Source organism: Myotis lucifugus, unplaced genomic scaffold, assembly GCF_000147115.1.
Source record: "Myotis lucifugus unplaced genomic scaffold, Myoluc2.0 scaffold_71, whole genome shotgun sequence".
Classification (NCBI taxonomy): Eukaryota; Metazoa; Chordata; class Mammalia; order Chiroptera; family Vespertilionidae; genus Myotis; species Myotis lucifugus.
The window spans coordinates 3088774-3116291 of record NW_005871119.1 but is presented as its reverse complement, the minus strand read 5'-3'; the positions used below and the strand labels follow the sequence as shown (position 1 = coordinate 3116291).

Here is a 27518-nt window from a genome sequence, read left to right as displayed (position 1 = left end):
CTGGACTAAAGCATTGTCAAGACACTCTGAAACTCATCTCTGCCACATGTCTGCTTTGCTGCTCTCTTCCTACTGACTATCTTCTGTAGCTTTCCTGGTTCTAGGTTGGAACATGGCTTCTGAAAGCTCTGATCTTCCATGCCACATGTTCAAGTTCAAATTCTCTCTCTCTATCTGTCTTAATTCCAAATCCTTAGGGTAGGAATGTTGCCTGGCCTTGCTTGGGTCAGGTGCTCACTCCTAGACCAATCTATTGTGGCTAAGGGTCTGGGTCTTGCTGTATGAACAGGGTTTTGGGGCACCATCATCATTATAACCTCTTGGATCAGAATGGAGAAACAGATTCCATAAAAGGGCAAGGAACTAGGCAGACAACTCAGGAGGGACCCTGCTGTATTCATTCAAACTTTTTTTTCATCCCTGTTCTAAGTCCCCTCACTTCCCTTTCTGAAGCAAAATTGACTCTTTGCAATTCTCACATACTCTGCAAATTCTCACCCTGCATTCTCCCCTATCTGCCAGCAGAAATTCTACTCATCTTTAACCTATATATAAAATATGTAAAATATTTTCTATATATATATTATTGATTTCAGAGACGATGGAAGAGGGAGAGAGAGAAACATCAATGATGAGAGAATCACTGATTGGCTGCCTGCTGCATGCTCCCCACTGGGGATGGAGCCCACAACTTGGGCATGTGCCCTGACCAGGAATCAAACCATGAACCTCCTGGTTCATAGGTTGATGCTCAACCACTGAGTCACACCGGCCAGGCAATTCCACTCACCTTTAAAGTCTCTTCTAAAGTTTCCCTCTCTTTCTTTTATATCCATACAACACTCCATTGGTATGGCATTTCTTGTTCTGTTGCTATTTCTGTACCTTTTTCTTTTGCAGACAATAGGTGCTCTGCTGACTGAGAAAATGACTTTTTCATCTTTTCATCCATTCTTGTACCTTTCAAAGAGACTTTGAGTTCCTATTGTTGAGTTTAACCATATCTTCAAAGCTATATAACTTCGAACTGAAGAAAAATGCTGACTATTATAAAGTTGCATTTATACAGGAAATTAGTATCTACCTTTAAGATACATTCCCAATGTTGAATGTTTTAAATTTTTATAAACATTTATTTCCACATTTATAGTAGCCAAATTAAAGTATATTTGAACAGAGCTAGTAATTACAGCAAAACTTATATTTAAAATTGTTGAATACTAAGAACAAATAAAGTCCCATTAAGATCGTATCTTGTTATTATACTAAATTAAAAAGGAATCGTACAGAAATGATATAAGGTAAGTAATAGGAAAGGTTATAAACTTAAAATATTCAAAGTCGCTCTAAAAAAACACAAATGGCCCAAACCCATTAGTATTTGTGTAAGAAATTTTCCAAGAGACCTCATTTTCTTTGTTTCTAGAATTATTAATTAACATCGTTCCCAGAACTCTGCTAGGCTCCCCTGCTGAAAGGAAGAAAGTAAATACAGCACTGCAGGGAAAACTGGTCCATTTCCACTAAACTGAGAGAGGCTTGCGCTTTTGTTAACCAGAAGCACTTGCTAACGAACTATTCCTAAACTATTAGCAACTACATAAAGGCTTTTTATTTAAGGGCATCCTCCAGGGAGACTGCGCTGGAATTTGCAGGTCTGAAAAAGGCACAGATTTGGCTCAACTGTAAATATTAGGTGAACAGAGGCAAAGCCATTGTGTAGGGTAGGGGGTGGGGCGGGTGGGGTTCAGATTCCCAATGTTGATAGAAGGATTCTAATTTCGCTTGGTATTTATTTTTTTCTACTACAATTACAGTTTTGCTAAGAAAAATAAAATATCGGTTGTGCTCTCATCTGGGTTTCTAATTTTCCGTGTCTGCATAAAAAGAAAACCTCCCATTGATCTAAAGGAATCATCTTTCTGCAATCTCCAGAGTCACTGGGAAAACAGAGGCGCGCCCAGCCCCGCGCCCCTCTCACCGCACCCCCACTCCCCCTCCACCGCCCTCCACCGCCGCTACCTGCGGAGACCCCGGTCCCCCCACCCCGACCGCCGTAGGTCCCTGGGGCTTGCCCCACGCAGATGAACCTGGGTGGGTTTGCTCCAAACCATAAACCACAACACAGAACCTAAGCGTGGACTTTGAACCAATCCCTTTTGCCTAGTTTTATTTTTCCTCGTCTCCCTGGCATCCTCGCCACCCCTTGTCATCGTCTTTTCCCTGCCACGGGCTCTCTTCCAGCCAGCGGCATGCCTCAGGCATTGACGCGCAACAAGGAGGCAACCTGAAGGACCTCCGTCCACCAGTCACCCAGGGAAAGACCGAAACTACAACTCCCATCATGCCCCGCACCGGCCTCCCCCTCTCCCCTCCTCCCCCTCCACTGCCAGGGCAGGAGGCGGAGAGGCGCGCGAGTTTTATCTGCAGACCAGGAGGGAGGGATCTAGATCCCTGCGTTCTCACCGAAGGAAGCGTTCTGGCCGGTGGCAGCCGCGGTTCTCCGCTGCAGAGTTTTGCGTCCTTCCCGCACCAGCCCAGAGTCCGAGGGGGCAGACGGTGCGTCCCGGCGCGGCGAGAGGATGGTCATCCGTGTATTCATCGCCTCCTCCTCCGGCTTCGTGGCGGTGAGCGCGGCGGGGACCCGTAGCGGGGCCGGGGTCCGGTTGGCCGGGGTAGGGGCACCGGGTGCGCGTCCTGCGGGAGGAACGCGGCGCTGGCCCTTGCGGGTCCCGGCGGCGCGCAGCACGTCCGGCCGCGCCAGCCGGCCCCCGCCAGGTGACCCGCTCACACTTGGACAATGAAAAGGGCGGGAGCAAAGGTAGGGTCGGGGACCCCGGGGTCCTACTTCCTTTGGTGTTAATTGCTCCCGATTTTGCACTTTCAGCCTGGTTAAGTTTTGTACGGGAGCTTTCTCGGCTGTTTAGTTTGCTAGCCTAGCTCATGAATGAAACAAGTTTAAGAGGGAATAGCTCTCCACCCACCCTTCCCTACCAAGTCCATTTCTTTAGTTTTATACCTGCGCAAAGAGAATGGTAAACCAGGTTTTTCCTGTTGTGCCAGGAATTTTTGTACTGTAAATATATTTGCAGCTTTATGTAAATGTGTGTTTGGATTCTTCCCCCCGTAATGCTGTCGTCAGTTTCATCTGGGGGATATATAAGTGGTGGTCTCTTTAGTTACCGTAAGATATTTTGTTTGGTCGATATTCTTGAATATTTTAAGGAAAAAAATTTTTTTTAGGAAGAGAAGTTAAATAGCCAGATGTCAGATTTTAAGGGAAATTCAGTAGTATACTTGATAGCCCCCTGAGTGAGACAGGTGGCATATGTTTTACATGATATCTTAGCTAATATTAAACTACAGATTTAAGAGGCTTTTTGGTGAGATATATAATACATATATAAATACATGAAAAAATGTAGTATTGATTGCTTAAACTTTGATCTGGCCAGTTAACTTCCCAGCAACTCAACCCAAAATTTGTTTCTGAAGCAGGTGGGATGGAGGACGGAATAGAATATTGTTTGCAAATCCTTATAAGCAACTGAGGCATTTTATTAAGAGGAAATCAACACTGTAGTATAAAAAGAACTCCCTTTTGCTGTAGGAACAATAGATGGGAAATGCCAACTTATCTTTAAATGCAGGCATGCTCTGGTCCCCAGACTCCTGATAGTTTTGGGGTTTCTAATTATTTGTGGCTGCTTAGTCATACCTGCCTTTTATAGACTTTTCCACTGAAACTACACGGCGTGTGTTTGGAAACCCATTCTGGTTTGTGGATACATTTTTTTTTCAAATGCACTCCTTCGTAAGAATGCTACAAAGCTTTTGGTTTCGCCACCAACTTTCATGCTTCAATAATTGTTCCAATAGTATTTTTTTTATTGCACCAGGGATGCTTTAATAGTATTAAGAGGTCTAGGCTATACTGAACAAGTCAAAGGCAGGACTTGAGGCAATTACTTGACTTATCCTGTCAGTACTGTAGATAGTTTGTCAAGATAGTTCTGGAACCCCGTATCAATTCCATTAACAAATATTTATTTCCTGCCTGCTATGTGCCTTTTTAATTTTAAAATTTAATGTTCTGTGCTTTGCTCATGAAGCTAGACTTGAGAGAACCATGTGTTTTATTTATTTTTTTTAAATTCTCACTCGAAGACATGCTTATTGATTTTAGAGAGAGCGGGTTGGGGGCGGGGGGAGAGAGAAACATGGATGGGTTGCCTCCCATACAATCACAACCTAGGTATGTGCTCTGATCAGTAATCGAACCTGCACCTTTTGGTGTACGGGATGATGCTCCAACCAACTCAGCTAACCTGGCCAGGGCAAGAGACCTAAGATGTAATGCAGTCTCTGGCTAGTAGTATAAGCTTGGATAAGGTGTTCCATCTCTGCCTGAGTTAGCTTTCTATAGAATGAAGAATTGTGTGATAAATAGCTCAGAATTACACTCTAGCTTTATAATGCTTTGACTTCATCAGTTGGGTAAATGTGGATACACCCTAGTAACAGCTTCTTTTACTTTAGCAATATACATATTAGCCTCAAAGTGAATTTATTTTTCCTTTGGTGTTTTACTGTGATGTCTCAGGTCCTCTCACCACCCACCTGGTAGTATGTGTCTTGACACGATTTGATTTGAGCTGGAAGACATGCTCTGTTATCACATATGTACAGCCCATAAACATTAATTATTCACTTGATGGACCCCATCTTTTCAAGTCTCAGTTAATCCTCAGTCATCAAGTCTCTCCAACTGTAATATCTCCTATATCAATACAAAGTTTTTCTGTAATTATATGATACTAGAGGCCTGGTGCATAACATTTGTGCACTGGAGGGGGGAGGGGCCCTCAGCCTGGCCTGCACCCTCTCACAGTCTGGGATCCCTTGGGGGATGTCTGCCTGCCGGCTTAGGCCCAATCCCCCCGGGGATCACGCCTAAGTCAGCAGTCAGATATCCCTCTCACAGTCCAGGATTCTTGCATCCCAGGACCCCTTGCTCCTTACTGTCCACCTGCAGCGGAGGTGGGAGAAGCTGCTGCCACCACTGCTGCCTGGCTTCTGGCTGAGTGGCGCTCCCCGTGTGGGAGCACACTGACCACCAGGGGGCAGCTCCTGCATTGAGCGTCTGCCCACTGGTGGTCAGTGCATGTCATAGCGACTGGTCGTTCTGCAGTTCAGTCGATTTGCATATTAGGATTTTATTATATAGGATTGATGGTTTTGGCAATGATAACTTTATGCTTATATATAAGAATGATGATTTCCAAGAGATAATGAAGTTGTTTAAGTCAACTTAAACAACTTTATGCAGGAAATATATTAATATGAATTTCTAATTTAAAAGCATTGAAATCAGTTAGTTTGGTTGGGGAGGCGAATGGGGCTTACAGCATTGAGCTATATTAAGCTTTGAAGGCATCGCTGTAATGTTTTCCCCCATTGGTGCTATTTTATTCGATGACCAACAGTGAGCAGCAAGTGCATGGAAGAACAAATAATTTGATTCCCAAGTCAGTTTGATTTTAGCTGAAGTTTATTAAACCTCAAGGGAAGAATGTGACTAGAATTAGACTTAGCTAAGTAAGTCCCAGGAATTTCTAAAAAGATGCTCTGCCCCAATCAACAGTAGATTCAAACTTTCTATTTAGAGTAAATGCTCATCTTACGTATTCTCATTTCCCTGAACTCTCTGGCTTACAACACATAACAGTGGTAGTTGGAATAATTAATGCAAAAGAGTGATAGCCCTTTTATCCTCCCCAGCTCCAGGTAAGATGTGCTTTTACTAGGAAATAAAAATGATGACACATTATTATGGTATGGATACCTGAAAAACCAGATTTCTTGTGCAGCTGATAAGGTTGCTGTCATTCATATTGTAGTGAAGGACATTTTACTTCAGTTCTAGGAAAATACTATATTATCTTGGTTGTATACTTAAAAGGGGAGGTCTTAGTAACTTTATGCAGGAAATATATTAATATGAATTTCTAATTTAAAAGCATTGAAATCAGTTAATTATTTCATTCATTCATTTCATTCATTTAATAAGTATTTTCTAAGTGTTTGCTGCTTGCAAAGCTCAGTCTTTGGTCTTGAGGGGAACTAGAGGAGAATAGAGGGTGTGGTCTCTGTCCTCAGGGAATTCATGTGGGGACCAGGTGGGGAGATAAGATAGGAAAGGTAAAACCGTCCATAATAAAGTACAGCCCAAGGACACATGCCTCTTTCAGGAACATTCTTACCAGAGATAGAAATAATATAGGCAGCAGAGGGATGCATTGCAGGATGTCAGATAAGGAGGAAATGTGCCAGAAATCATGAAATATGCATGTGGGAGCCTTAGGCAGATGGCAGGGAGAGGGATTGAGTTAGATTTGGAGCCTGGGAGACAGCGCATAAGCCCACCTTGTTCAGACTGGAAAGGGAGGAGCTTTGGGTAAGCGACAGCAGTCAGCAGAGGTCCCCTTGGACCCCTTTTGAGGAGACAATAGACAATAGACTCTAAGTTCTTGAAAGAAGCCCATAATAATACATAAACTCCAAGATACTGTAAGATACTAACTCCAAAAACCCCATAGTACTATGTTTCAGAGATGTCTTCAGTATCTGCAGCTTGCATGCTCTCTGGAGCCTTTTGTCACCAGGGAATGAGGTACTCTGTGACAGGGAGGGACCCCTGGTATGTGATTTTAGAAAAACATCCCTGCCCCCCTTGCGTTGACTAAAATTTCTCAAAAAAGAAATAAAGTCTTGTAATCCTCCGTAAAGTTCATGGGCTCGCTGTGGTCAGTGTGGCTCAATTGAGTGAGCGTGTCGTCCCCTGTACCAAAAGATTGTGGGTTTGATTCCCTATCAGAGTCATGGCACATGCCTGAGTTTCAGGTTCATTCCCAGTAGGGGGCATACAGAAGGCAGCCTCTTATTTTGGTGTTTCTCTCCCTCTCCCTTTCTTTCTAAGGAAAAAAAAAAAAGGTTCATGGGCTCAGTTAGAGTTGGAAGAAAACATAAAGAGATTTTTAGTAAAGGCCACCCACCTAATTTCACAAAGATGAACATTTGGGCATAGAGATTTAGTGGCTTGCCCTGAGGTCATTTATGTCAGTTAATGCAGAGCTAAACGGTAAACGGAAGCCAGGTCTCCTGACTCCTGAATATATTCATACGTATGTTCATTCAGCGATGCATCCATGCATGCATGGATTGAGTCTTGCATTCATCAATCACTGAAAACCAACTAAATACCAGGCTCTGTGTTAGGTGGTAGGTATGTATGTGATGGTCAGGAGAACAGGTTTAAACTGTGCCTTAGTGGCACAAATCAGTGCTGACTTGGGATGCAAACCACTTAATCAAGGAGAAAGAGGGATTCACTGCCTTGGGGGATGTTCCCATGGGCAGGGTGAAATGCGCTAGACTACAGTATGTCCGTGGATGTTGGAGAGGAACCTTTACCGAGAGCAAGTTACAGAGAAATTGAAAGCAATGTCAGAAAACATGGAGCTTTGCCCAGGGCTGCACCTATGTTTTCAAGGAGAGGTGAGAGTGGTGGGAGAACACATAGAAACTATACTCAGAGTTGTCTTGCTCTTTGCAACTGTGGAAGGCATACCCAACTGCTTTGCATGACTTGTAACTATTTTAAACATCAGTGATCAGTAAGGCATTCCACAGAATGTATTCAGTGAGGCTTCATTCTTGTGAGGAAGCCATTGAAAGGAGTTCCAAGGCAGTTAAAGTCAGGATGTGACTGTGTAGAACAGATTGGGCATTAATTCCAAGGTGATTCTAAGGCTGGAAGGAGTTCGTAAGGGTAAGCCTGGGCTCATTAGCATCTTTAACTCATTGATGTTCAGAGTCATACGGCAAGGTAGTTATTTATTCCCATTATACAGTTGAAGAAACTGAAAATGAACCGACCTAATAAGATCATATACAGCAGAAGGTGGGACCCTGAGTCAAACTCTGGTGGGCAGGTGACTACAAAGCTTCTAGAGCAGAAGTTCTCTGTGTGGACACTGTGGTGCCCAGGGCGAATGAAAGTACTAGGGATACTCGATATCCTGCAGTATGATGGACAGGCCCGCATAAGATCTGCCCCATACAAAATGTCAGTGGCACCCGAGGAGAAACAGTGCCGAAGGCCATTGGCAGGGGAAGGTGTGAAGTCAAGTTCAAGACTAGGTGGGCACAAACACGAAATGATCAGAAGCAGAAATACGTTGAGACTCAAGGAAAAGGATGGGGTTGTAAGAGAAGGTTAGACTGGGAAAGCACATGTATTAGTTTCTTAGGGCTACTTTAATTTCCTTTGGTAAATTAACAAAATACCAAAAACTGAGGGGCTTAAACAACAGAAACTTGTCTCACAGTTCTGGAAGCTGGAAGTCAAAGGCACAGTGCCCAAAGGGTTGCCTCTTCCTGAGAGCTATAAGAGAGACTCTTGTTCCTACCTTTTGATGGTTTGCTGGCAATCTTTGGGTTTCCTCAGCATGTAGATATATCACCATGGTATCTGCTTTCATGTTCACATGGTGTACTTGTGTGCTTGCCTGTCTCTGTGTCCAAATTTCCCCTTTTTATAAGGACACAGCCATATAATTAGAGCCCCTAATGACCTCATCTTAACTTGGTATCTGCAAAGACCCCATTTCCAATAAAGCCACATTCATCATGGCTCGGACTTCAACATCGTTTGGGGACACAATCAGACCCATAACAGCATGTAATATGAGGGTTGAAATAGAAAGACCAACTGGTGGAATTTCCCCCCTTTAATTGGAAAAATTTTTGAGCAGATTTCTTGAATCTTAAAGGCAGCGGTTGGATATATAATTATATGGAATTGTAGTCAATGTATAAGGTCTGTTGCTGGGAAGGGAGATTTCTCAATATTCCAAATGAACACCTCACCTCATTCTATTTCATTTTAATATTCCCCCAATTTGATATTTTTCATTCTATAATAAGATTTCAAACTTATAAATATAAATATAATCAAGGTCATGGACTCCTTTATGAAATTAGGGACTTTCCCCCCATTTGTTTTAGGATACTTGCAATAAACATTTCTATCTATTTGAGGAAATGAAATTTTGTCAAATATTTATAATATGAAGTATAAGGTGGTTTCCACATTTCAGAAATGTAAGACTACTTGAGTCTTGGGTGTTTTTTTTCTGTTTTTCAATTTTTTTAATCAAAAATAGAAAAGGAAAACAACTATACCCAGTTAACTGCCACAGTATTTTTAATTTAATTAATAAAGGTCTGCCACTTGCATCTATAGATGCTTACTTATGGTTTACAAATGGATAGTGGGGAAGTGCGGGGAGGGGACCTCAATAGTGCAGTAGAAAGCAGAATAAGATACTAACTCCAAAAAATATTTCTTTAGGTTTTTTAATGTTTAATTTATAAAAAGTTCAGAAATAAATTGTGTGGTGTTTTTTTCCCCCCCAGCAAAGTTAGAATTGTGTGACGGATTGGAAAAAGGCTAGTCTTAGTGAATATTCAGTTTTAAAAATAAAAAATAGCATGACGTACTGTTCATTATATATAAAAGTTTAAAATACTTTATTTTGGAATGCAAATTTTAAAAATAGAAAATTATTGTTAAGCTGTTAAATGTCCATTTTTTAAATAGTTACTCTCTAAACTATAAACTCAAAGACCCTTTTAGATTTCAGCAATTTTTCATTACGAATAGCTCTAATCTGTGTGATTGTAGATGTAGAGTTAATAGAAATTAAGTTGTTCTGAATTAAGTTGCATTCCTGTATTCATTATTTTTCTGATTAATTTTTGTTATACTACTTATCCATTATGCAAAAAAGGACCTTAGCTTTCCAAATTAGAAATTTAGTGAATATTTTTCGGTGAAATGACAAATGCTTATTAATATTTGAGGGAAATTTTTCACTTCTGATTATGTACAATTATCTTTTGGGGTCCTCTTTATAGATGCAGCTTAGAAATATGCCCTTGAACCTTGCTGTTGAGTGGTTTTTAGCCCAGTAGTGATAAGTATGTACTATTGCCTAGTTTTGGGGGGTAGTTGGGGTGGCGGGGAGAAGTGGGGTGGGGAAGAAGAGTGGGAGATTGGTAGCCTGTACCAGCCGCATACAACTGGCCAGTCTAGTTTAAGGCAGTGCAATTTCCCTTCTGTCTTCTTCTTGGCCTTATCTGCTAATTACTGACTAATTACTCCGGAACTGGACTGTGGTAATTTAAAGTTAGTGTTGTTATTTCTTTTATGTTTGATTGTTTCTTCCCTAAACTCTAGAGAAGAAATCAACCTAGGAAAAGCACTTAATTGGATGTTTCCCTTTTGGACTCATGACAGCTTTGCTGTAAGATCGAAAGCTGAACTAGATGCTGGCAGACTGACTCTACCTATAGACCCAGGCACTTTTAGGCTGGTGCAGCCCTTGGGAAACTCCAGAACAATATGGTTGGTCCCCTGGATCTGGTTCCCTCGGTTGCCATTGGCAGCTTATTTATTCCTGAGGGGACCTGAATCCTTGGGCTGGCTCAGTATCTGGCAGAACCTCAAAGAGGGTTTCCTGGAACTGACCCCAGCAAGTGGAAAAGCAGGGTGTTTGCACATCAGGGAGTGTCTGCCTTGCTGTGGGACCTCTGTGGGCTCTCTGCCAATATCGCTGCAGAGCTCCAGGAGCCGGAAATGGAACGCTGGCTGGGACTAAGGGCAGAGAGTTCTAAGTATTTCAGGATGCATTTTCCATTTCATACTGGTAATGGCCCAGATCAGGAAATGGCTTTTTGACATCTTCAATCTAGTGGCTTTGGGAGTGGAGGGTTGAGTGTTAAGAGAGACCCAATTAGGTGACTTGCTTGACAAGTCAGTTGAGATATTTCGTAAATGCAGATAGAATTAAAGTAAGCAGCTATTGATGTACACCAAACCACTATTATAATCAAAACAAAGCAAAGCAAAAACCCCAAAGTAACAACAAACACAGTAACTCAATTACTTTTGAGTAATTGGTTTTCCTTCTGTGGGTTGCATAAGGAGTGGGAGTGTAGTGTTCTTCATTCATGACATTCCCGTATGGATGGAAGTTGACTGGTTTTCTGCTTTGGTAATTATAGTCATTAGGACAGTTCCTTTGAATGGGAATTGGCCATTTCTCTAAGCCTGGATCCCCCATTGATAGGCGTTTTGGGTTGCACTGTCCTTTTATAATTTTTTTTAATCCTCATGTGAGGATATTTTTTCCATTGCTTTTTAGAGAGAGTGGAAGAAAGGAAGAGAAAGGCGGAGAGAGAGAAACATCGATGTGAGAGTGACACATCAATTGGTTACCTCCTGCATGAGCCCTAACCAGGGTGGGGATCTAACCTGCAACCTAAGTGCGTGCCCTAGACCAGAACTGAACCTGTGACCCTTACTTGTATGGGCTGACATTCCAACTGCTAAACCACATTGGCCAGGGTTGCTCTGTCCTTTCATAATAAACTACTTCCTAGCCAAAGTAGGTGTTTGGATGAATATCTGCTGTTATTTAATCTGGAGTCAGTTTATATTCAACCCACGTGCCTACTTCTGCCCCATCTATGGACTTTTTATCATTGGAGGGCAGGGTTCCCTCATGGGTAAGGCAGGGACTGAGCTCAAATCTTAGCTCTGCCATTGATGAGGGATATGGCATTAGGCAAGTAACCTCAGTCTCTTCATTTGTAAAACTGGAATAGGTGTGGTACCTTTTGTGTAGGATTGCCATGAGCTTTGAATGAATGAAGTATTCCACATAAGGTATTTAAGAGAGTGCTCAAGTACTTAGTGTATGTGATCTATTATTTCTATTATATCATCAGCAATAGTAGTAATAGCAGGAAAAAAAATAAAAATGATAACCTTGGATCATGTAAGATCTTTAATTATCAAAATATTGTGTACAGTATATAGAACTTACTAAGCTGAGAGTGCATGCTGGTATAGTTTTTGGAGAGTTTTATAAATTTAAATATAAAAAGTTTTCAACTGACATTTGAATAAATAAACATTACAATTTGAGGTCATTCCCCACACAAACCACTTTATTAGAGTTCTGTAATTTTTGAACATTTTATAGGTAAATAGCATGTTGTGCATGAGTCACTAAACCATATGTATTCACTGCCTACAAAGTACTTACTACTATGCAAATGGACGCCATTTTTTGCTGTACATAGGACATGATTTTAGACTTCTGGCTTGATTTAAAGCTTCCTAAACTTGGCAAGTCGATTTCAATCCAATGACAGCTCTGGCTGATGGATGGTGGCTGCCTGGAGAGCTGGGAGAAGAGTTTTGGAGCCTCGTCTGGGAAACAAGTGGTGTGATTGACTGTTGCTGTCTTCTCCGGCACCAGAGGAGTGCGGACCGGGGCTGTGCCAGCCCTGTCTGAGACTCGTGCAGTTGAACTCTAGCTTTCAGATTTGTGTAACTGAATGTAGACTATGTGGAGTCTGAGAAAAATACGAGACACCAAAATGAATTGATGGGTAATATCCTCTCCAAACACCTCACCCCAAATTTTGGGGAAAGGATGGTGGAGAAGGGCCAGGATTTCTGTGTTTAATGAAGATGAGTGAAACTTCGCGGGAAGGACAGTGATTATCTTGACTGTGAAACTGAACATTGAATCTTGATGCTTGTGACATGTAGGTGGGGTGCTTTCAAAGCTGGCAGATGGGCAGGTGGATGGTGGTAAGTGAGGTAAAGGGGGCTTCGTGGGAAAAGGTGGTGGAGACAGGAGAGGGAGAAAGACACTGCGATAGGTGGACTCTAGAATGTGACTCTGTACCATGTTGAGCCTTGGGGCACTGCAAGGTGAGGTTCAGGTGAACAATGAGTGTTTACCTGTGCCCAGCAATGTGATAGGACTTTTCCTGCAGGTTACTTAAACTTATAATGACCCTATAAAGTGTAGTTTATTATACCTGTTTTACAGATGAGAATATTGAGGTACAGAGTGATTAAGTAGCTAACATGCCTAGGATCATTCAGCTCAGTGAATCCATATTTGAACGCCTGTCTTCTGATTTTGTGTTCAGTACTTTTCATTACCCCACATTGCCCACCAGAAGAGCCTACAATCAGAGACCAATGAGAACCTGGGTCGTGCTGACCCAGAAAGCTGGCGAGGATAACAGTGTGAGCTCAAGCTAAAGAAAGGGGAGGGACAGGACCCCACTGGAAGAGTTCCAGGGGTTCCCACTTAGCTGTTGAGCAAGTTATTCTAGGCACACTGTCCCCAGTGCATGTGAAAGCAATGGCTTCGCTCTGCAGAGACTGGTAATAGCTATAAAGAATATGGGTTGAAATGGAAAGCAAATGTGTGATCATCATCATCATAACAACTACCATTCACACCATGCACAGGAAGTACTCAGGGCTCTTTTGTTTGTTATTTTTATTTCTCAAAAGTAATTTGGCATGGTAGCCATTCATATTCATATCCTCCCTTCCCCCCCCCTCTCTCTCTCTGTCTTAGAAAACTGCTGAAGTTCAGAAACTTTAAATAACCTGACTTGTCATAGGTTCCAGAAGGTCCAGACACTCAGACCCATGCCATCCTATTTCCAAATGGCCATGTCCCTGAGGAAGGAATCGGAGATTAAAGAGAAATTAGAATAAGGAGTGCTCTGAAGCGACTGTGGAATATTTTGTTGGGTGTCCTGATCCAGATTTGCTTCAAATATGATGCTCTTGCTCTGTGTGGTAAAGTTGAGTAGAACCAACTTGATGTGTTGAACTGGAGGGAATAGAGGAAGGGATGGGAGTGTAATAGGGTGATATGGGAGAAGGAAAGGTTAGCCCTGTGGCTGGAACCCAGGGATGGGGTCAGGGGCAGAGATATTTAATCTCTTGGGACAAACTGTAGTGGTGGGAGTGTGTGACCTCATTCTATTCATCTTGGATCCTGTGCTCCTGGGTGACATGTTCTTCATGGGCTGATGAGTTCGTTTTCTACCCTGCAGATAAAGTTTATCAGTATATTGCAGCCTACTGTGGGAGTTCAGTACATGAACGAGTAGAAAGTGGGAGGCCAGAGTCAGGGCTATCCCTGGTTGAAGGGTAGGGAAGGAGGGCCTGTGGGAGTGCAGGCAGCTGCTATGTGTAAAAGGAATAATGTAATGAACACCCACAGGAAGGCAGGAGTGGGTACGCAAAGCCACTGTTCATACATATCACAAAGATCAGCTTCTTTACATGTAATTTACAGAGAGAGCCTCATAAACGTAGTAAATAGAAGAAATTTTTATGATACAAACAAGGTAATAAGTGGAAAGAATGTGGATTTTAGGAGCACAAAGACCTGGGTACAAATTATAACTGGTACCCTAACCAGCAGGTAGCTTAGTAAGTCTTTTAATTTCTTTGGATCTCAGCATCCTCATTTGTAAAGTTGTTAGAGTTTAATAAAATGCCAGCCATTAATAATACCATGAGTTTCATTTAAATTTAAGCCAGCAATAATTCTCTTGTCTTTTGTGAATTCTCAATTTTAAATGCGCTATTAAGATTTAATTAGCCCTGCTGGTGTGGCTCACTGGTTCAGTGTAGATTCATGCACCAAGAGGTTGCTGGTTCGATTCCTGGTCATGGCAAATGCCTGGGTTGTGGGCTCGATCCTTGGTGGGGAGTGTGCAGGAGGCAGCCAACTGATGTTTCTATCTCTCCCTCTCCCTTTCTAAGAATCAATAAAAAAATAAAATAAAAGATATTTAATTAAAGAGCCCTGGTCGGTGGTGCTTAGTGGTTAGAGCATAGGCTCTCATAACAGCTACCATTTACACCATGTGCAGAAAGTACTCAGGGCTTTTTTGTTTGTTATTTTTATTTCTCAAAGTAATTTGGCCTGGTAGCCATTCATATTCAATATCCTCCCTTGAAGCGCGGCGTGCTCCCCCCCCCCCCCCCCCCCATCATAGAAACTGCTGAAGTTCAGAAACTTTAAATAACCTGCGGTTGTCATAGGTCCAGAAGGTCCGGACACTCAGACCCATGCCATCCTATTTCCGAATGGCCATGTCCCTGAAGGATTGCAGGTTCGATTCCCGGCCCCGGGGGCTTGCGGGAGGCAACCAATCGATGTATCTCTCTCACATTGATGTTTTTCTCTCTCTCTCTTCCCCTTCCTCCCTCCCTTCCACTCTCTCTAAAAATCAATGGAAAAAATATCCACAAGTGAGGATTAACCAAAAAAAAAAAAAGAGAAAAGATTTAATTAAAGAAAAAAAGTTCTTGTAATCAGACAGTGGGACCTGAGTTTTATTGAAATGCATTTAGAAGATATGAAACTGACATTGTTTATTAGGGTTAGAGAAGGTTCCTGGCTGGAACCCCTTTGTTTTTAACTTAATACTGTGTTTTAATTTTTTTAGCCAAGATTTTTAGTAGGAGATTCTCTCTCTCTCTCTCTCTCTCTCTCTCTCTCTCTCTCTCTCACACACACACACACACACACACACACACACAACACAATATTTCCTATTCTTTTTAATCATCCAAAGATCTCTTAACCCCAGTGCCTCCCTACATCAGGGAAGGGATCTGTTGGAGCTAATTAGTGGTGACCCCTTCATCCAAGCATGTACCCTTGGGGTGTCCACAGTTCTCCGGCATTCCCACCATCTGCCCTATTTTGAGCCATTTGTTACAGGGCTTGTGAATTTTTTCTTATAATAGAACGTATTTCTTGGCATTTATGTCTTATCAAAAGTGAGAAACCACAAGATTATATTGAGAGGGTTATGTATATGTCATGAAAAATGGGAGCCAGTGAAAGTTTTTTTTGGAAAGAAGGAAATAATAGTCCTAAATGATTATTAGGTGTTTGTTGGCTTCATTCCTTCAGTGTTAACTGCCTGACTGCTTTGGGCATTTGAATATGTATTCCACTCTCTGTGGAAGTTTATTATTATGGGGGGTACAAAGTGTCTCTATTTCCTATGTGTGCTTGGTGCTAGCCTCCCAGCCACTCTGTCACCTCAGAATTGCTGTTTGAGGTCATTGTACTTTAGGGCAGAACTTCCTTGAAAAGCTTGGAGGGGAAGCTGATCACACCCTAATCCACAGTTTATCACCATGGTCACTATTGACAATTCTTTGTCGCGGAGGTTGTCCTGTGTGTTGTAGTCATAGAACAGCATGCTGGTCTCCACCTGCTGGGTGCTAGTAGTACCCCTGCTCCCAAAACAACCCAAAACTTCTTCAGATATTCTCAGATGTCCCTGGGGAGCAAAATCACCCCTGGTTGAGAACCCCTGCTCTGATCTGTGGTAGCAGAGAGAAAGTACGCACAACATGATGAGACTTGGATGGCCTCAGAACTGGAGGAGACCGAAGAGATAGATCATTTAATTCATCTTTCTCTTATGATGAGGTGTGAGCCGTTAAATGACTAGTTCAAGTTCACACTGCTTGTCCTGATACTTCTAGAGCAGTGGTTCTCAACCTTCCTAATGCCGCGATCCTTTAATACAGTTCCTCATGTTGTGGTGACCCCCAGTTTCATTGTTACAAATTGAACATAATTAAAGCATAGTGATTAATCACAAAAACAATATGTAATTATATATGTGTTTTCCGATGGTCTTAGGCGACCCCTGTGAAAGGGTCGTTCGACCCCCAAAGGGGTCGCGACCCATAGGTTGAGAACCGCTGTTCTAGAGCAGCGCACTGTGAGCCTAAAGTACTGCATTGGGAGTTGGAAGACTTGGCGTCTGGTTCTGGTGATGCCAAGTCTTCAGGTTTTTCTCTGGGCTTCAGGTTTTTCTTCACGTTGTTTTTGTTGTCTGGTTGACATATGTCATATACCATGAAATTCACCCTTTTCAATTGTATATTTCAGTGGCTTTTAGATTCAGTGTGTTGTGCATCCATCACCACAATCTAATTCCAGAATTTTTCATCACCACGAAAAGAAACCCCAAGCCCAAGCCCATTAGCTGTCACTCTTCATTCCTTCCTGTCTCCAGCCCCTGGCAACTACTTTCTGTCTCTATAGATTTGCATATTCTGGACATTTCATTTAAATGGAATCATACAATATGTGCCCTTTGGGTCTGGCTTTTTTCACTTAGCATAATGTGTCTAAGTTCATGCATGTAGAATGTAGCAGCACTTCATTTCCTTATATGGCTGAATAGTATTCCGTTGTATGAATATACCATATTCATTCATAAGTCGATGGATATTTGGGTCGTTTCCACTTTTGGGCCATTATAAATAATGCTTCTGTGAATAGTTATGTATAAGTTTTTGTGTGACCATATGTTTTCATTTCGCTTGGGTATATACCAAGGAGTAGAATTGGTGGTTCATATGGTAATATTTAACTATGTGAGGAACTGCCAAATTGTTTTCCAAAGCAATTTTAATTTACATTTTCACTAGTAATTATGAAGGTTCCAGATTATCTACATCCTTACCAATACTTGTTATTGTCTGTCTTTTAGATTATAGCCATTTTAGTGGTTTAGTTTTTGTTGTTTTTTTTAAGAGCTCTTCTAGCTCTGAGGTTTTTATTTTTTTATTCCATACATAAGCCAATATAAGTAACACAGAATCCAGTCTTTAAGGATATATATTTTGGAAATTAATTGAGTTAATCAGTTCTCATATTTTTATGAGCCCCGTCTATTGTCCATTGTTTAGTCATGTTCAGGCTGCAGAATGAATAAATAGCTTTACTCTACCTCTGCCCCTCTCCCCCTAACTACCTCATAATCTGACTGGGGGAGAGGGGGGGATGAACACGAACACAGAAAGCAGAGGACAACACAGAGTCAAGTGGAATACAGTAGTCAGGTGGAATACCGTGCTAAAGTTATCTCAAGGGCAGGTGTGTTTATTTGGATAAGGGCAAAGAAAGTCATATTCAGAGCTAGACAGAAAAAAGCATTTCTTGATTTGGGAAGGTGGCTGATTTTAAGATTTTGTGCCAAAATATTTTGTATTAGCTTGTGAACTGGAGCAGATGTCATTCTCCCCGTTCCTTTCCGGCAGACATGAATTTGATTTGCATATCCATGCTGCCCTTTGTTTTAGAGGAGATGACTCCCTTTCCATGGCTGTTTCCTGTAGTGTGAGAGGAAGACAAATGGATGCTCTATAGTTCCTTCCACAGTGATATTTTAGTGAGCTTGGCTCAGGAGATACTTAACAGGAACAAGATGATTAGTAATTCACCTTTTGAATTCCTTTTCCATTAAAGTGGGGAGGGAATCCTTATCCTTTTAAAAGATTAAATTTGTGTGTTAGGTTCAGAAAGCTCAGAAAAACCTCCTTGGTCCCTGAGAGCTGATAGCTTCAAGGCCAAATATTTAGTCTAAAATTTGGGGCCCTCTGTGATCTGATTCTGACCTCCCTTTGCAGCATTTTCTCTCACTGTTCTTTGGACTGCTATGCAAATACACCAGGCTTTTTTCTCCCTGCCTTCCGTGCCTTTTCTCATGTCATTTTCTTGGCCTTGACGTTGCTCACCCTCCAGTGGGACTAGTCAGAGTCCCCTCTTTTATTAGAAGCCGATGCCAGTAACATTTCCCAGTGAAGTGCACCCACACCGCCCCCTTCCTCTCTCGCCCTCCAGTCTGGGGGGACCCTGCTTCCCGGGCCCTTCATGGCTCAGCCTGTGAACTTCTCTCTTGTGGCCTCAATACAGTCTGCCCTTGGTTATAAGTATTTTGTACCCAGATTGTTTGAACTGTAAGCTCTAAGTTCTATGAGGTCAGGGACTATTCCATCTTTTATTCCTCCAAGTTTTCTATTAGAAAACGTGGCACATATAGTATTTATTGAACAAGTGAAAAAAATATTGTTTCTGTAGCTTCTACTATATCAAGAATATAAAGCTATGTCAAGAATATAAAGCTATATCAGGAATATAAAGCTATGTCAAGAGTACATGACCACCTCACAGTAGGGCTGGAGTAGGGCATGCAGATAGACGTGTGCTTCGGCAAATGTAAAGGCTATGAGGGACACGATTTGTTTTACTGCTTTTTAAATAAGTGGCATGGAGAATCTGTGTTATCAGCGATCATTTTGTTTGAGTATTACTTCTTTTATCCAGATATCAGAATTCTAGAACCCCCGTGTGAAATGAGGCTGGAGACCTAGAAGGAAGCAGACAGGCCACTAAGAGGGGATGGGCTGTTCTCCATTCTGCAGGGTCAAGCGCTGCCCTTCACAGCCTCACCCAGAAAACTGTAAATAAAAGAGGCCACAGTGGTCGTGGGCCCCACTGAGAGGAAGCTCCGAGACATGACAACTGCCTTCGGAAGGCAGGAATGGAGAATTCCAAAAGCACGGTTTGGTATAAAGTAACAGCAGGCTTTTACACAGAAGTGGACTTGGAGAATGTCGGTGCACCACATCAAAGTACAAAAATGGGTCATAATGGTGATTCTTCATCCAGAACAGATGAAATCAGGTTTGGCTTATTTTGGTTTGATGTACTCTGCTGAACAATGCAGGAACATGGGGTGCATTTTAGAAAGTTTCCTAAAGTAAAAATAGTTTAAAATAAAATAATAAGTTTGTGTCTAAAGGGGTGAGCTTCAATTATGCAGAAAATCTCAATCTCCACTTCCAGGAGAAAGTAACATTACTTGCTCCTAATTGCCTCCATGTTGCAACTCCTCTTTTGCCTGCCATTTTCCTTTCTCTCTACCTTCCCATATAGACTCTTTTTCCTCCTCACCATATGAGCTGTATTTATATTCCTTCTTTTTATATTTCTGATGCTGTACTTTTGTTCTTTTTTGACACATCACTGTAGCTTTGCAGCCCTCTCTGTGCACCTTCCCCACAGAGTACCGCCTTTTGACAGCCCGGGTCCATGTTACTGGTAGTTTCATATGGAAGTTACTTGTTGGCAAGCCCTGTCTCCACGCCCCCCCCCCCCCCGCCACACACACACACACACACACACACACACACACACACATACACACCCCTCCATTACATTATGCATTGCATCAATGTAAAGGCCTTGTTTGTCACCTGTGTTACCCTAGTTCTTAGGGCAATGTCTAGCACATGGAAAGGTTCTCACAAGGTCTTGTAAAAACCTGCTGAGTGACCAAAGGCTCCTTGACCTTTAAGAGTCTGATTTTTATTTATTTATTTTTAATTCTCTGGAGGATATTTTCCATTGATTTTTAGACAGAGTGGAAGAGAGAGGGAAAGACAGAGAGAAATATCGATGTAAGAGAAACACATCGATTGGTTGCCTCCTCCACACACCCCAACCAGGGCCTGGGCTGGGGAGGAGCCTGCAACCGAGGTACGTGCCCTTGACCAGAATCGAACCTGGGTCCCTTTGGTCCGCAGGCTGATGCTCTATCCACTGAGCCAAACCGGCTAGGGCTGATTTTTCTTTGTGTTGACCCTCTGTGCGTGTTCTCTCTCTCTCTCTCTCTCTCTCTCTCTCTCTCTCTCTCTCTCTCTCATCCTCCTTTCTTAATTTCTCTGCTTACTCTTTGGAGTCAATATGGAATGCAGACTCATATGACTGAAGACATAGAGAAATTTGAGATGCAGGCACCAGAATTTGGAGGCACTCTTCAACACACAACATCTTGTGAGGAATGCAGGAATTAGGCTCATCTGTGGGAAGGGTGAGTTCCTATGGAGATTTGAGGAAGCTATAAAAGCTCCTAGTGGTGTTTGTGCAGGGTTGAAACAGAATTGTGTCCAGCTGAAGTTAGATGGTTGGATTTCAGCAGACAAGGCCTACTAAGTAGCCCAAGGAGGGCCCAGAAAGCTGATGGTATGGCCACCCGAAGAGGGGGCGGGTCCATAGAATGCAGGTAAGAGCATCCGGACTTTCTCTTAGAGGTATCATTTGTGCCTACTATGGAAATATGAGCTAATTATACGATCCCCTGTAAAATGTAATTGTGAAAATGACCTGTCGTCACCCCAATTATTTTTCAAATGTAAATAGAAGTAGTTTCTAGATCATCTTATAAGATCATTTTCACACATTTGAGGATAGACTGATGTAGAAACGGGAATAACATATTCCAGAACTCGCTGTGTTACAGAGCAGCATCTCTGGCTGTGGATGAAGACACAGCTTTTGGCTGAAGTCCTGTATTCTTGCCTGTGGAAAATACTATGCCCATCAGGATTTCCTCTTTACTATAGAGGATTTGACTATTACAGCAAGTTTTGCCAGAGCAGCTTTTCTGCAAAGTACCCTCTAATTAACAGGAAGCATGTGTATGAACAGTCGTATATAATTTTTATGGTGGCATTCTAAACATATTTTTCACTTGGCTGACTTTTTTCGTTAAGGAAGTAAACATGTAATCTTGACAGGGAATGTAAAAACTATAAAATCAAACCACCCACATCTTGCTAATGTTTTATTACGGCTTCACATTGCTAAGGAATACAAATTTGTGTGTGTGTGTGTGTGTGTGTGTGTGTGTGTGTGTGTTTAATGGTGACCAAGAGTAGTTTCATACACGTGTTGATAGAGAAATTAGTTCTAGGCATTTATATTCCACCAAGCACGTGGGGAAGGAGATAGATCAGCCGGCAGGTATGTAGGTGATGAGCAGCTCCTCTGAAGCTATCCTACTGGGCCCTTGTGGGGTGCAGGTGTGATGCACTCTTGGTCTTCATCCTCCAGAGGAATTTACAGTTAAGTTGGGGAAAGAGGCACAGATGAGTTCGGTGAAGGAGATGATCTGGGAGGGAAGTGGTTGGTGTAAGCTGGGGTTTTCCCACATTGCCACTCTTAACTTTTGGGATGAGATAATTCTTTTTTGTGGGTCATTTTCCTGAATATGATGGGATAGTTAGCAGCATCCTTGGCCCCTGCCTACTAGATGCTCATAGTATCCCCTAGTTGTGACAACCAGAAATGTCTCCAGACATTGACAAATGTGCCCTGGTGGTGGTAGTGGGGGAAGGGGGGGGGTGACAAAATCACTCCCAATTGAGAACCACTGTATAGACATAATTGAGCACATTGTGGGCTTGGGTCTGAGCTGTGAAGAGTAAATAGAACTTAGATAGGAAGTGTGAGCAATATTGGGGTGGTTTAGTGGAAATAAACCATTCTGTAAAGACCCAGTCAGTTTCTACATCAGTCAGTCCTGGAGCAGAGCTATTCAAAGTGTGATCAGTGCACCAAACTTTGTTACTGACATAAGTGCTGTAATTGAGGGTAAACATTTTTTAAATTATTTATTGTTTAAAGTGTTACATATATCTCTTTTTTCCCTCATTGACCTCTCCTCATGCACCTACCCCCCAACGCAAACATTTTTATAGTATGTTTACAGAGCAATTTAATGTGTGTGTTTTTAATTATAAATGAAAACTTTAGGCTTCTATTTTGTATATCTTTGTTATATCATTTATATGGGCATTCAATTTCTGAAAGTATAAGTCTGTGACAAGTTGGAACATTAAAACAACAAGAATTAGCCCTAACTGGCTCAGTGGATAGAGCGTCGGCCTGCGGACTGAAAGGTCCCAGGTTCGATTCCGGTCAAGGGCATGTACCTTGGTTGCGGGCATATCCCCAGTGGGGGGTGTGTAGGAGGCAGCTGATCAATGTTTCTCTCTCATCGATGTTTCTAACTCTCTATCCCTCTCCCTTCCTCTCTGTAAAAAATCAATAAAATATGTTTAAAAAAAAACCAACAACAAGAATTAGAGAAATCTGGTTCATTACCACTGATACTTTGAGAAACATAGAGGCTGTCACCAGATTGGATTTAGGGTGCATAGAAGGGGTCAAGGGAAAAGATTGGCTAGGTATGGCCCAGAGAGATCATGAACTCAGACTGGTTCCTGAGATCTCAGAGTGCCTGACACATCTTAGGCTTGGTGCTCAAATATTTTTAAGATGAATGAGTGAATGCTTCGAAAACCTCCAAGAAGAGCCGGGGCACCTAGAGGGAATCCAGTGGATATTTTAGAGATGGGAGTGACTTTTACAAGGGTATGTTAATGTCATTTGGTCTACAGGGGAAATAACAGTGTGCCAAGCAGCAGGTGGCCAGGAATGAGCCCTAACCGGGGATGGGCACCATGCTGCTCATGGTCATCCTGGCCCGCTGTGCCCACTGCTCGGTAGTGCTATTGCAGAGTCAGAAGAGGCTCCCACCACCGCAGCTATGCTCACCAGCCGTGAACTCGGCTTCTGGCTGAGCAGCACTCACGCTATGGGAATGCACTGACCACCAGGGGGCAGCTCCTGCTTTGAGCGTCTGCCACCTGGTCGTCAGTGCGCATCATAGGGAACGCTCGTTCTGGTCATTCCGCCATAACGGTTGCTTAGGCTTTTATATATAGAGAGAGATTCCCTATTCTATACTGTACATCCCCATGACTTGTAACTACCAATTTGTACTTCTTAAATCCTTCCTTTTTCACCCATCCCTCCCAACCCCCTCCATCAAAATGTTCTCTGTATATATGAGTTTGCTTCTGATTTGTTTGTTCACTTATTTTGTTTTTCAGATTCTACATGTAAGTGAAATCATATGATATTTGACTTTCTCTGTGTGACTTATTTCACTTAACATAATACCCTCTAGGTTAATTCATATTGTTGCACATGGCAAGATTTTATTTTTTTATGGCTGAGTAATATTCCATTGTGTATATGTACCACTTGTTCTTTATCTAATCATCTATTGAAGGACACTTAGGTTGCTTCCTTATCTTGGCTACTGTAGGTAATGCTGCAATGAACATAGGGCTGCATATGCCCTTTTCAAATTAGTGTTTTGGGTTTCTTTGGATAAATTCCCAGAAGTGGAAAATGCTGGGTCCTTCTTTGTTTCTTGTTACAGCCTTCATTTTAAAGTCTATTTTGTCTGATATAAGTATTGCTACCCCGTTTTTTTGTTTGTTTTCATTTTCATGAAATACATTTTTCCAACCCTTTACTTTCAGTCTGTGTCTTTCGATTTGAAGTAAGTTTCTTGTAGGCCACATATGTAAGGGTTTGTTTTCTTATCCATTCAGCCATCTTATGTCTTTTGATTGGAGCATTTAATTCATTTATATTTAAAGTAATTATTGATAAAGATGTAGTTACTGCTATTTTATTATTCATATTTTTTATCTTTTTTTCCTTCTTCTCCTTCTTAAAGAAGCCCCTGTAACATTTCTTATAATGGTTTGGTGGTGATGAACTCCTTTAGCTTTTTTTTTTTTTTTGGTCTGGAAACCTCTTTATCTGTCCTTCAATTCTAGATGATTGCTTTGCTGGGTAGAATAATCTTCACTGTAGGTCCTTCCTTGCTTTTCATCACTTTGAATATTTTGTGCCAATCTCTTCTGGCCTGACAACTGTGTGCACTGACCCAGGAGTTCTCCAAATCCTTATGATTTTCTTAATATTATTTTATTTTCTCTAGCTTTATTGTAAGAATACAGTATATAATACATATAACAGAAAACATGTTAATTGACTGTTTATGTTATTTGTAAAGCTTCCAATCAACAGTAGGTTATTAGTAGTTAAGTTTTGGGGGAGTCAAAATTATAAGTGGATTTATTTTACTTCGTGGGGGTTGGCATTGCTCAAGGATCAACTGTATAGGGACTTAAACATTTAAGTGTAGCTTTGAAAAATAATATTAAATTTGAGGTAGCAGATTTTACAAACTCCTTTATCTGTTTTGATTTGGTTCTAAGATTGTCTTACTTAGCTATCTATTAACATTCTATCACGAATTAGAAGTAAATATTGTTTCAGTAACCTGTAATCTGGAATGTGAAGGGAGTAGCCTAAACTATTCTGAAAGTATTGGTTCCCAATCAGAAAATACATACAGGGTAACATTTTCATTGATGGTGGGCTAGATTAGAGTTCATGGCAAAGGGTCCTTCTGCCCAGCGGCAGGGCAGTAGTAAGCTCTCTTTGATCTGCTCTGAAATATTTTTTGAACTCAAGAACAGTAGACCATAAACTCTGAAACTGCCTCAGTTTCAGTTTGGAAACTAAGTGAAGTGATTGGTTTTAATTACATGTTAACTTCTTGATCTTAATCTATAATTCTAAAAGCGAGACAAGTGAGTATACTCAAAATAAGCAGGTATTAAATTGATGTTGTGTATCAGTTTAAAGATACACCAGGATGGACTCTTAAGTCCTTGGGGATTGCCATGGGGACATTTGTTAATTACTCTTTATGTGGCCGAAATTTCTGGTTCTCCTTGTTCTGCTTTCTGGTTTTATCTTTAGCATTCCTTCCTAGCCCTGTATGCAGCAGAGCTGGGAAAGTCAAAAGGTTACTCTTGTGCACACTCAACAGTAAACAGTGCCTGTTTGTTCCTGGGTTTGGCTAGTCTACATGGAGCAGTTGGACTTCATTTTCCTGATGACAAGACTGCAGGGTGTGTGTAGGGAGACCCTTTTCTTTCCTCATCACTCTTAGTCTGCTTTAGTCTGGCTGGGATGGGGGTATGGCTGGGTCAGCAGGAACCTGGGTGGGAAGTAAATCCTTATAGAACATGTTCTGCTGGTGTGACAGCATTATGCTCATATCTATAGAGAAACTCATTCTTACCAAAGGATATGTTCCCAGAGAGTGAATTATCTTTCTGTTTAAATCAAGTTTTTTAGTTTGGGCACTGTCAGCGCTTTAACTATTGATGCCTGTAATTCACAGCTTTCTTGGGGGTGAGCTGAAGTAAGGCAGAGGCAAGTGTGTACCCCCTATGCCTAGCACAGTGCCTGGCATTTGCTAGATCCTCAAAATGTGCTTGTGGAATGAGTAAGAGTGAACCAGTGAAGGAATGGAGAAAGAGAAGCCAAATTCCCGTGGAGTAGTGGGACCAGGTCTCCGTGTGACTAGCAGTATGCCTGCTAAAGAACAATAGCTGACGAGGTTTATGGCCTTAGAATAAAAGTCACTATAGTAATAATAGTAACTCGTGTGTGTGGCGCTCTTGCGGTGTGCCAGGCACTAAGAGCTCTGTATTACGTCATTTAGTTTTCATCACCACGCTCTGAGCTGAATTATGATGTGCATTTCACCTATGAGGAAATTGAAACTTTGATAGGATAAGTAACTTGCACTAGATATTCCCTTTCTGACTCTCCAGGACTAGAACATAAATCAAAACTAAGTGGCCCAGATGAGGCTCGGTCCACTGCCCATGGCATCATCATCAACATGCTAACCATCATGAACTAGTTGCAGAGATCAGGCCCCTCACAGACCTGTGTCAAGCTTGCAAAGCTTGCAGTGGCCAGGCGTGCCTCCTCACCTACTTTCACGTCATCCCTGTGTTAGTACTACCAAACCAAGTACAATAACACGAGTGTGTGCATTGTGTGTGTACATGTGTGCGAGTGTGCACACGTGTGTGTGTGTGTGGGGGGGGGGAAGGTTTTCATTTAGGTAGGTTATTTTTGTAACAATTAAGTTTTGGATTTATAGGCAGTTCTGTTGTCAAGCTGAGTGACCAACAAAGTGGTGTATTGTTAATAGAAGCATGAAAGTTAGGAGAAGGAGGTGAATTGTGAATTGATGGGTTGACCTTTTGAAAACAAGGTTTTTGTTATTTCTGTTGTTTTGTTTTACCAGTCAAGTTTGAGGTGATGGTGACACATTTAAGCATAAATTTTTAGAAAGGCTTTGGAACTATGGGATTGACTCTTGTGAAAGAGATCAATTTTCAAATGCAAATTTTGGTTCTATTTTATAAAGGTTAATAGTTGAAGTTCTGGAAGTATATGATATCGTCTAGGGCAAAAGTATTAATATGAAGAGAAAACAGATTAGAATGTATATTGCAAGATGTTATGATGTCTTCAGTTTGCCTGATTCAAGCACAACATTAGTATGTGCTAATATTCCTATCTTTTCTGCCTCTAGATTTATTACCCTGTCTCATTTATGTTAATGAATAGAAAATAGAAAATATATTAGCTGTATAGTATACTTCTATATTTACAGCGAAACCCAGGTTAGTTTTCTAGGATTTCTTTATGAGCCAAGTAATTTTCCCAGTCAGAGGTATGCTAGAATGCTTTCAGGTAAAGAATATCAAAATATCAGCCATACAGAGCCAAAGCCTAACATTGTTACAAAAACCACCACTACACATATTATTTTAAAAAATATGGTGGGGTTTATTTTTTGCCCTTATTTTTGCAAAGTAAGAATTTATAAATTGACTTTTAAAACCTGATTAAAAAAACAACAACACTGAAAAATGAGAATAATAGACTTCAAGATTTCTCAAATGTTTGGAACAGAGATTTGCCTTCTGGCTTGAAAGTTATTTAGACAAACATTATAAAGGAAAAAAATATATAATCTTGTGTGTTTGCGCACCCCCATTTCTCCTGGCTCCTACACTTCTCTCATGCAATGGTCTGCAATGTTTTTTGATCACATACCCCAATAATAAAAAAATTATTTGTGAATATATTTCCAATATCTGTATATTGTAAATAAATTAGCTAATATAATAAAAGCAAAACATGCAAATTGACCGT

General features: G+C 41.4%; 1 protein-coding gene across 1 annotated transcript in view; it reads left to right on the top strand.

Annotated features, from left to right (window-relative positions):
- Positions 1-2403: 2403 nt before the first annotated feature.
- SH3BGRL2 (SH3 domain binding glutamate rich protein like 2) overlaps positions 2404-27518 on the top strand; it is a 56419-nt gene continuing 31304 nt past the window's right edge. The window contains exon 1 of the mRNA XM_006090359.3: positions 2404-2627. Within this exon, the coding sequence (XP_006090421.1) occupies positions 2583-2627 (45 nt within the window). The 5' untranslated portion in view covers positions 2404-2582. The remainder of the gene's footprint in view (positions 2628-27518) is intronic.